This window comes from Triplophysa rosa, linkage group LG19, assembly GCF_024868665.1.
Source record: "Triplophysa rosa linkage group LG19, Trosa_1v2, whole genome shotgun sequence".
In the NCBI taxonomy this organism is placed as follows: Eukaryota; Metazoa; Chordata; class Actinopteri; order Cypriniformes; family Nemacheilidae; genus Triplophysa; species Triplophysa rosa.
Window position 1 is genome coordinate 21,268,580 of NC_079908.1, and position 11,032 is coordinate 21,279,611.

At 41.4% G+C, this 11,032-nt stretch overlaps 1 protein-coding gene across 15 annotated transcripts in view; it reads left to right on the top strand.

Annotated features, from left to right (window-relative positions):
* Positions 1-634: 634 nt before the first annotated feature.
* LOC130570287 (transcription factor 4-like) overlaps positions 635-11,032 on the top strand; it is a 135,885-nt gene continuing 125,487 nt past the window's right edge. For 3 of the 15 annotated variants that reach the window (XM_057360525.1, XM_057360518.1, XM_057360529.1), the window contains exons 1-3: positions 641-1,444; positions 1,679-1,717; positions 2,524-2,596. In XM_057360525.1, coding sequence (XP_057216508.1) covers positions 1,325-1,444; positions 1,679-1,717; positions 2,524-2,596 — 232 coding nt within the window. In that variant the 5' untranslated portion in view covers positions 641-1,324. Of the gene's footprint in view, positions 1,445-1,678; positions 1,718-2,523; positions 2,597-11,032 lie in introns of all 15 variants that reach the window. The other 12 variants (XM_057360522.1, XM_057360528.1, XM_057360526.1 and 9 more) reach the window with 9 other exon arrangements.

Sequence of the window (11,032 nt, forward strand, 5' to 3'; positions counted from 1 at the left end):
ACGTATAGTACGAAATGAGAGAGAACTTTGAAGACACACATTCAGTAGAAAGGCCCTTGTCCTGTTTATTTCAGACAATATCGTAATATCATTTAAAGGAACAGTTCAACCAAGAATGGAAATTCATCATTTACTCACCCTCATATCATTCTAAACCTGTATTCTGCAGAACACAAAAGAAGATATTTTGAAAAACTTAACCAACGTTGAACCCCATAGACTTTCATTGTATAACCACTGAGACATTTCTCAAAATATCTTCATTTGTGTTTCACTGAAGAAAGAAACATACAGATTTACAACCACACGGATGACGGAGGTTTTGGACTGTATTACCTTTAATGACATCTTCATTACAGGTGGATTTCACAAATGAATCTCCACTGTCAGTAGGATCCACTTTGCAACCATAAGAAAAAATATGCTGTATTATTTGCATGTGCTTTGTGTTATTGCCATGTAGTGTTTCCACGGGCCTTTATTCTGGTGGGCATTTAGACATTATTTCCTGTCAACATGATAATGATTGAAAATGGAAAATATTTAGAAATCAAAAGTTGCTTTTTGCCACATTTTCCATTGTTTTTTGATATTTTAAACAGAAAGGTATATATTTAGATGTTGTTGACAATTTAATGAAATGATGTTGTGTAGTAAATGACTTTCAGAAATGAATAGAAGGGCTTTGAAACATCTGCTGACGTTACACACGGCAGAATAATAATATCCAGTTGACCACGAATCATATCTTGTTCAACATTTAATATAATCTTTATACACAGAAAGTCCTCTTTTTCTCTGTTCTATTCCAGTCTGACAGGGAGTGTGTACGTATGGATGGATGGATGGATGGATGGAGAGCTCTACGGTAGGTGGCTGTACGCGCACAGTGATCCGGTGCGCAAAGATCTCCGGCGAGCCCAAGGAAGCTTCACGTTTAGTCCCGTGAATGAAAACACCGACTGCGAGGCATCAGAAAGACATCTAGCTGTTTCTCTAAGCCACGTTTCCGCGCAGTTATTCGTTTAGTTTCTCGATTTCGGATTGTTGGACTCCGGAGGGACACTTGGAAAGACTTTATCCACCTGAGTCTCGTGCGCCGCCGGATACCTGCCGTGAATTTCACCTCGCGTCGCGCAATGTTCATCTGATCCGGCTCGCCTTCTCGCGCAAAGTGGATTTTTTTGCGCTCGATCGTTCTGTGGGTCCGTCCGCGCGCGCGTGTTTGTGAGTGTGTGTGTGAGAGATTGCGCGCGCGTGTGTTTCTCTGAAGATCAGACTCGCTCCTCCTGGATCGGGTGTTTTCTCACTGCGATCTGTTTCCATGTCTTTAGGTTTATGTGATATTTCTAAAATGCATCATCACCATCATCATCACCATCATCAGAGAATGGCCGCGTTGGGGTCGGATAAGGAACTTAGCGATTTACTGGATTTCAGCGCGGTAAGACACTTTCTGTCCGTCGCCTTGCTGTACAGGTCAATGTTCACACTTTGTTTGGTTTTGTCACATTGCATTGTGTTTCTTTGCGCACACGTTTGTGCAGAAGTGTTTTAACAGATGACTTTTGCGCACGGACCGTGCCGCGTAATTGCATTTGACTGAAAGAAAAGTTGCACAAGCTTTTTGTGGATTTGATAGATGTGATGTTGCATTAGTAATTCTGTTGTCTTGTAGATGCGAAACAGCGATTTGAAAATGTTCCCCACACCAATGGTAGTATATCCCACTTTATTCAGTCTTTCTTGTGTTTATTTCATTTCTTCAATAGATTCATGTCAATGTTGTGTTGTCCCTTCACGAAATCCTAACGCAAAATGCCAGTGGAAATAAATACGTCGCACTATTCTTAACGAGACCAAAGAAAAATCCTATAAAAGTCAAATACTGTTCTGCTGGATAAACTGAAAATCCAGTAGGATGTTGTTTGATTATTCAAAGGATTGAACCCATCAGGACTGTTTCCAAATGATAATAGAAATTCCATTGGCATTCCTTTAGGACTTCTTGACAAGGGATGTGAGATCAGGGTGTAAAACTGATGTCTTTCATCAGGGTCCAATGTCAAAAACAAATGTGAGAAATGCTTTTGGGAAGTGTTTTTGTGAATCCACAAATATTCCAGCAGTGTGTGTTTGCTGTGGTCACTCTTCAGACAGACAGGAGGGTTTATTTGCTCAGGACAGGTGTTATGTCATTATGGTATTTTATTGATTTTGATCTATTAATGCACAGTGTGACGTGTCGTCTCTGCAAGCACACAATATAAAGAACATATTTCAGCTATTAATATAAAATGATTATGTAGATTAGTCAGTTGTTTTAAATTTAATAAGGTAAAGCATGCGTTATGTCATATAACACTGCCTAATGTTTTGTGTGTTATGGTTGTATATAATATAATATAATATAATATAATAGAGAAGAGGGTGTATAAGATGCCGTTAACAGTTTGTTTTATATTCTGTCATTTAGGGCGGTTTTATGACCCTTTTTAATTTCTTGTCCTGATTGTGTTGTAGATGTTTTCACCTCCTGTCAGCAGTGGAAAGAACGGACCGACGTCTCTGGCCAGTGGACATTTCTCAGCTTCAAGTATGTGGAAAGAAAATGAAACGTGCTTTACTTGCGCTGCGTGTCTGTTAATGCACTTACTGTGTTAGCGTGTTGGATTTGCTGGAAATGTTGTGTACCGTACGGGCCTTAGTTTCTGTCAGAAAAGAATTACACGCTTGCCTACAAATATCTAGTGTGTATGTGTGTTGTGGAAATGGTGGTATTTGTGACCTCGTCATGACCGGGTGTCTTTTAAAACCAGTCCTGGCAAAACTTCAGGTGTGTGTGTGTGTGTGTGTGTGTGTGTGTGTGTGTGACATGCTGGCATGTGACAGAGTCACAGTTCACGGGTTTGAGAATTTAGCGTCTTTTTTGTGATGCGAGTTTGATTGTTGTGGCAGATGTTGACGTTTGGGACGAAGTACGATGTTGTTGTGATTTCTCTCGCTGCTGTTTTCTGCACGAACACGCTCATGCAGGATTCGTGCAATATGGACACCACACCTGCAGAGATCCGTGTTGTTAAAATGCATCTTTTATAAAACGTGACATTTTATTGCATTGGAGGTTGTAATGTCATTTGTTGCGATGCAGGAAAATCTGTTTGGGTTTTTTGTGTGCTGCGCGTGATAAAGCAGAATTTCATTTATCCTCTGATGAATGTCTCCCGCATAAAACGAATAAATAATTACGAAGACGTATAAAAACGACCTTGACCTCAGGGCCGGCTCTCCGGACGGAAAGCACACAGGCACGACTGCGGGTGTTTTTGAGCACACACTGATATGATGATGATGTGGAGGCACAGATGGAGGGCACAGAGTGTTTCTGCAGCCGCGGCCCGGCCCGTATTCAATGCCTGCTATTGTTTTCATCAGAGTTGAGTGTTGTTTAGGGTTCCGTAATTTGCATGCCCCCCCCCCTCATTCCCCTGCGTTTGCCCCTCAGTTCTTCAGCTTTTGCCTGAATTGTGTCGCAGTTTTATGCTGTCGGAAACTCGGGCGGGGTTGTGGGGGGTCTCTAAACTACAGCTAGTCTGTTGCCACGCAACTTGCAGTTGGCTACGCGACGCAAGGAAACGTTTTATAAAGTGTGAATGGTTGAGGAATAAACAGGCAGAGACGCCGCGCGTTAAATAAATAAATAACACGAGAACGTGTGGGCACCGGGCTAAATTTACCTTTTATTTATCTGTCTGAAAGCTTAACGTCTCCGAGATGCTAAAACCTGTATCTGGCACTTCTCCGTCTTTGTGTGCCGGGGTGGCGTCTCTAAAGCGTGCCCGTTTCCCGTGCCAGTCTCTGAGAATCGGGCCGACGGCAGATAGGCCCGGATGGCGTGCGTTTGTTTTGCGGTAACGAGCGTAGCTTATTAAGCCACGTTGAAAAGTGGGGTTATTTTAATAATGCGGCGCTCCCGTGTAAAGCGTTTGTTGGGCGTGCAGCCCGACTGCTTCATGCTGCTATTTACATCGCCGTGTTTTGGTTATGCTTGTCAATCAAAAGGCAGCGATTGCGTTAAGTGCACAGATGAAGAGAGAGAGAGAGATTCCTCCTCCCACAGTCCATCACCTCTGAGAAACTCTTTGTCTCACTCCGTCTCCGGCAGAACCATCGAAGAAAAGACGGGAACGTCAGTGAGGGGGAGAGGCGTAAAGAATATCAAACCCTTTAATTGCGCTTGAGATTAGGAATTAATGAGCGATTTAGCTTTTAATAGCAATATTATTGTACGATTTGCCTGCTAATGCTAATAATTTGCCTGTTTATAATTGTGAGATTTTCAGGGTTTGAGTGGGTTTGGATCTTTTGCTTTACGGGAGACACGATGGTTTTGGCCCTGGGGTTCTTTGTTTTACTGCTCAGAAAGCCTGAAACATCTCAGACTACATCAGCATCCTTCTTCACATTTTATAAAGTGTTAAACTGGAGCAAATTGACATTTCATACAATGAAACACTATACGCTTGAATGATTTGGGACAAATCTTCAACATTTTGTCTTATTTGAGCATTGGTCACTTAAAGATTTAGAGGTTTGATGGGGAAAAAAATCAGTTTAATTTGTAATAGAGAAACTATTAGTTCAGATGACACGCCCCCTGCCCATCGGGTCAACTCTGATTGGATGTTGACACTAAAAGGACACGCCTAGTTCTGAGCTCATCCCACTTTAATAGAATGAAATATTTGTGATTTCTTGCAGGAAATGTTCTTTATTCTGTATTTATTTGTGTTATTTTTACATTGAGGTCAATAGATATCGAATGCTTTTAGTGTCTTTAAAATGAGGAACGTCAAGTTTCTGACGTTAGTTTTCCAGTTTTATTTGATTCAGGAATGAGATGCTTCGTCTTTAAACACTAGTGTCTCTGTGTTTGTCAGGATCTGTTGTAAACACATGAAATGTGTTCAGATATCTAAAGATAGAAGCGACAGCACGATGTTCTGGTTTTGTTGCGTCTCTACGTTGTGCATGGTCTCTATTTTGGATTCTGTTGACTGAAGTGAAAACATCAATTGGATTTAATCTCGAAGACATTTTCTCCGGCATCGTGAAAAATGGCAAAATTAACTTCTGTTTTAATGTGGCTCTTTACAGAATTTAAAGGAATTTCCATTTAAAATGAGGAATTATTCCATTACTGATTTCCAATCATTTCAGAAAAATAACATTATATACTGCACACAACACAACACAACTGCATATTGTTGAATTTCTTTGAGTAAATAAAACTGTTTATTTGATAATGTTATAATTTAAAAAATGTTTATTTTAGTGGCTATTGTTTGCATTATAGAGTGATCTACATGTGTAAGCATAAATCACGTACATTCATTTATTAATGAATTTCAAACACAATTACGCTTTTGTTTTATGACTTTTGTGTAGAATAAGAGCTGAGGGTGCTGCTGTTAAAGAAATGTTTATTGTAACGCTGTGTTGTGATGTACTGCAGGCAAACGACGAGTGAAAAACAAAATGAAACTTTATTGTTCTGAATTACTGACGTCAGTATAGAGACAAAACACCTTCAAGGTGAAGCACCTGCTGTTTTCTCTTCGTGCTAGAAATGCAGCAGATATTTTAAATGTGGCGGTCATCATTTTTTGACATTTGTGACCCTGGATCACAAAACCAGTCTTAAGTAGCACTGGAACATTTTTAGTAAAAGACAAAAATACATTGTGTGGGTCAAAATTATCTATTTTTCTTTTATGCCAAAAATCATTAGGATATTAAGTAAAGATCATGTTCCATGAAGATATTTTGTAAATTTCCTACCTTAAATATATAAAAACTTTATTTTTGTGAGTGGATGGTCTGCCACAGTGCCCCTGATTAACAACTTCAAAGCAATTTTCTCAATATTTTGATTTTTTTGCGCTCTCAGATTCCTGAGTTTTAAACGGCTGTATCTCAGCCAGATATTGTCCTATTCTAACAACTCATATATCTATAGAAAGTTTATTTATTCAGCTTTCAGATTATGTAAAAATCTCAATTTCCATCACTGTGGTCCTCAGAACACGGCCTGTGGTTCGGCACAATAGCTCGTGTTGTTTTCAACTTGTTTGCGTCTCGCCCCTCACACAAGAAGACGGGCCTCCGTCGAGCTCGCCGTGTCCTCGCTGTGAGTTCTTTCCCAGCGCCGATTCTCTTGCTGTTGACATTGTTGTGTCTTGTAAAGAACTTCCTCTGCGATGAAACGTCTGCACGCGCGAGTGTGCGTGTGTTTTCTTTTATCTCAACGCTGCTTTGATAAGACTCTGGACTCTCACACGCTGTGTGTGTTTGACCTGGAAATGAGACTCTTAAAGCCATTTGTGCTTGAAGTGTTCGGGTCGGTGCAGACGCAACATCGGCCGCATGTTGTTCAGCGCTCGGGTTGTTTAGACCGCATGCGGCGGGGGCTGGAAATCTACATTCACTCTCTTTACTTTCCTTGGTGAAGTTATTTTTGAGGGAAATTTATTTCTATTTCATCATAATGTCGAATGTTTTTGTTTCCTAAACAACCTTGATAAACGTGTCGACAGAGCTCAGATAAATGAGATGGTAATGGATGTGTGTGATGAACGGGTCGAGTGAGAGGAAGTGAAGCCGGAGGAACTTCCTGTTTTCATGCAGTGGCGCTAAGGCCACCTGACGTTAGATTGAGTCACGAGAGCGTTTCCATTAGAGTCTTGTTTAGTCTGGGTAGTGGAGTCCGGTTTGATGTAATCTAGTGTGTGATGGGTAATCTAGTCTGCTTTCCATCTGTCAGCTTTGCTTACGGCGCTCCGGCGAGCCTCTCAGTTGCGTTAAATTCGGCGTGGTTTAATTTCATTGTTTTATTTGTGTTGCACAAAGGTGCGCGGGCTGAACTCAACTCGCTGTCATTTCCCATCCAACCCGTCCAGAGTTGAAATCACCGCATCGGAATACAGGCTGGGAAAGTGTGGTGACTAAAGACGATACCCTCGTGAAGCAACAATGAGACCGCCGTGCATTGTGGGTAACGGCATCTGTGGGAAACGCCCACCATGCGGTGCGGATATAACATTGTTGTTGACAATGACCTTTGGAAAATTCGCCCTGCCTGTTTTCAAACAGGTTCCTGAGTGTTCCCATGAGGAGAGTGGAACTGAACAATCACACGAGATTTATTTAATGTCTCACTGATGTCTCACAGACAGCCTTGAGATCAAATTGAGAAAATGAGCCCAGTGATCTAACACTGTCTCCTGTAGAGATCTCCACCAAATGTCTTTGTATAAACAATAGAATATCTTTTTTCCCCAGAGGAAATGTTGATTTCTCATTGGTTGCTCTTTGACAGCTCAGGAGATTCGATGGAGTTCTCTGTTGTGTTTTAACTTGGTCTTAAAATTCCTCAGGATAAATAAGAAGAGAAACTCATGGCGGGCCCCATTGTACACTCGGCACAATGTGGCGCGTACGTTTTTGCTAGTTTCAGCCCGAGGAAAATATAATTTCTCATCCTGCGCCGCATTGTTTAAATGGCAAATGCACTTGCGCTCATTTGTGCGCCCATGGGCGTGCTGGTCTAAAAAAGAGGTGTGTTCAGGCGCAGTGTTGGCGCGTTGCTATTTTGAGGAACTGAAAATAGACTGCGCCATAGACCAACTCAAACCTGCTTGAAAGTCTAAACTCAATGGCGCAATATTTTTTTTGGTTATTTGCGTTCAGTCTTAGCTCTTGCAAACTCCGCCATGAAAATAGCGAATGCACCATGGTGCAAGCGCATTTGGCTTTTAAAGGGAATGGGAAATGAGACCCTTATTGGTTTATTTCACGTTACGGCCAAAACACACCCATGACTCATTACTCCTCACATGCCTGGCGCGCCGCGTTAAATTAGCAAAAGTGGGTTTGAAAACGCCTACCTGCGCTCTGCGCCATGCGCTTTAGACTACGCCCGTGCTTAGATCGTTAAAATAGGGCCTGAAGAGTTTGGAGGTGTAAAACGAATGTAAAATAATCTGGATTTGAGTCAGTTTGATGAGGAATGTTCGAGTTCATATTGAGATTTTCAATAATATTGAGATCTTTTGATTTGCAGACGTGACAAATCTGAGCTCAGTCTGACACATTGAGATGACATCTCTTCTCAAACTGTAATGACAGACACATTTCTGACTCTTTCTCAGGAGAAATATCTGAGACACAGATGAGGCTCTCAGTTTAATCTCATATATGTTTAAAACTGTATGTCAGCTGTTCATGTCTGCTTTATTCAGGCCACGTTTACACGATGAAAAAGAAACAGGACGTGCCCTGCACATGCACAGTTATAAGCCAAAAGAGCTTTTTAATACCGTTGGTGGACGTATATGTGTGTTTAAAGTCTGCCGGATGTAAATAGTGGGTCTCCGCTGGTCTTATTGGTGCAGCAAATCCACATTTTGCTGGGGAAATGTTAATACACCGTCGAGGAGCGAGAGCTCACAGTACAGGAAGCCGCCATATTGTGTTGGCTGTCCTCGCGCGACTGATGCACGTGACGTCATCGTTTTCAGAAAGTTCCGTCTTGCAGTTTACATGGAAACGAAAATGGCGGTGTTTTCAAAACCCGATTTCAAAAGTTCGTGTTTTCTGTCCTCCAAAGCGCCGTTTCCGTCTAAACGAACGGCTAAAACGCATGAAAAGTTTTCTGAGACGACGTTGATACTCAAATGGGACCCCTGAAGTCTGATGAGCAATGAAAGAGCAGCGCTCGAGTTTCCTCAGGGTGAACGCGCAGTGAAGCGGTGTGTGATTTAGCGTGCAGGGGTGGGAACAGCACACCTTGTTTTCTGGTTGCGTTTCTCACACCTGCTCACAGCAACGAAGGTGAAGGAATTTAAAAAAAAAGTGTAATTATCCTTCTGAAAATAAAGTCAGGAGAACAGCAGCCGTGTGTAATTATCACGGCAGGTGAGGTGCGCGCTGAAACACAGAACTTTTAATTAAAACGCCTGACTTGTTTGGAGATTGTCAAGTGTTCTGATGTAAGATGTGCCACTGTAATGGCTGCCGTAATTGAGCAGTGACAGAGGCTAATGTGTGTGCGCGCGCGCGCGGGTGTTTTACTGAAAATGTGTTGTTCTCCGCTGGGTTTATGATGGACGTCACGTGGTCATTATTTGTATTTAATGTGGACTGGTTTTGTTTGTAATGTATTTCTTCAACATTCAGCTGTCGTTGTCTGTTTACTGTATGTTATGGCGTTCAGAGTTCATGAGCTCGGGAAGAGAAACAGGAAGTTGAATCACTGAGCCATGACAGAAAAATACCGCGGTACAATAACGGTGTCACATGGTAGTCATAACAATCCCATATTTATTTATTTAGTAGATGCTTTTATCCAAAGTGACTTACAGATGAGAGAATTTCATGCCACTACAATAACAGCGTAATGTCCAGACAGCTGTGATTTAATTTCAGCTATATCACGAGCTCTGGTCTGACCTTACGTGATATAGCCACATTACACAATTCTTATCAATTCCCATTCTTAGCGAATCCCAGTTTCGATTCCAAAGTTGTAAAAAGCTTGTACGGTAATGTTGTCTGCTTATTGTCTGGTTTACAAAACATGTATATTTATGAGCACCGTTTGTGTATGCATGTAGAAATCTGATTCATTTTCATAAGGGCTTTCATGGAGATATCAGCACATCACGTGTTAAAGGGACAGTTCACCTAAAAATGAAAATCCTTTCACCATTTACTCTCCCTCAAGTTGTTCCGAATCTGTAAAAATGTCTTTGTTTTATTGAACACACAGAACGATATTTGGAAGAATGTCATCATTTACTACCATAGAAGAAAAAATATTGTATTTTTTTGTTCTGTAAACCACAAATTGAGATATTTTGAAGAATTTAGACAAGCAAGCAGTTCTGTGGGACCTTTGAATGCCGTTTTAATTTGGCCTACTATGGTAGTCAATGGTGCCCCAGAAATCTCAGTTGCTAACATTTTTCCAAATATCTTTATCTGTGTTTATCAAAAAAAAGAAATTTATACAGGTTTGGAACAACTTGAGGGTGAGTAAATGACAGAATATTCGTTTTTAGGTGAACTGTCCCTTTAACATGTGCACGTGTCTGAAAATGTGAGGAGAGGAATGTACATTTTCTGTCACGTATCGGATTCCTAACATTTCGTTTCCGATTGCAGAATTGTAATTGATTGTCGATCGCCGACCGTGATGGAATTCTCCAAGCGTCCGCTCAGATTTTGAAGTTCTCCTCAGTTAAAGCGAGCCGTGTTCAATGTAAGACTGTTGTGAAGCATGAAGCATCTCTAGTTTGCCGTGTGTGCTTGATAAGACGTTGTGGGTTCACTGGGTTCTCATCAGCTCCGCCTTTACGTGTTCATGTGTTTGTGATCTGATGTGAGAAGCATTCTTTATCACATTAAATGATCAGATTTATGTGGCCTTGCTTGCATTTGAATCCGTCGACATACAAGTTAAATTCCTGAAGTGATTCACATGGTGTGGTGCATGATGGGAATTTCAGGACGTGTCAGGTTGAAGTGTGTGTGTGTGTAAAATGAGAGGCGAGCTCTTGTCTTGATTCTCCTAAGAGGCAGTTGAACATCTGGCAGTCTTTGTGTGTGTGTGTGTGTGTGTGTGTGTGTGTGTGTGTGTGTGTGTGTGTGTGTGTGTGTGTGTGTGTGTGTGTTTGAGACACCACATTGACGTTACGTTTCGTCAATTCTTTGTGTGTGTGTGTGTGTGTGTGTGTGTGTAGTCATTTGCAGTATCTTTGTTTATGTGTACGTGTGTGTTTTAATGGATGGTAATTTTGCAGTATTGGCTGGTTTAGTGTCCGTCTTCAGTGACAGCACTAATTCTCCAGTAAACGTGTATTTCACAAGCAGTTTTCAGGTGTGTTGTGATGCGAGCGGCAGAAATAAATCCACCGGAATCACACGGGGAAACAGAACTGCGGCAGACTCTTCAAAAACACAAATGTCATGA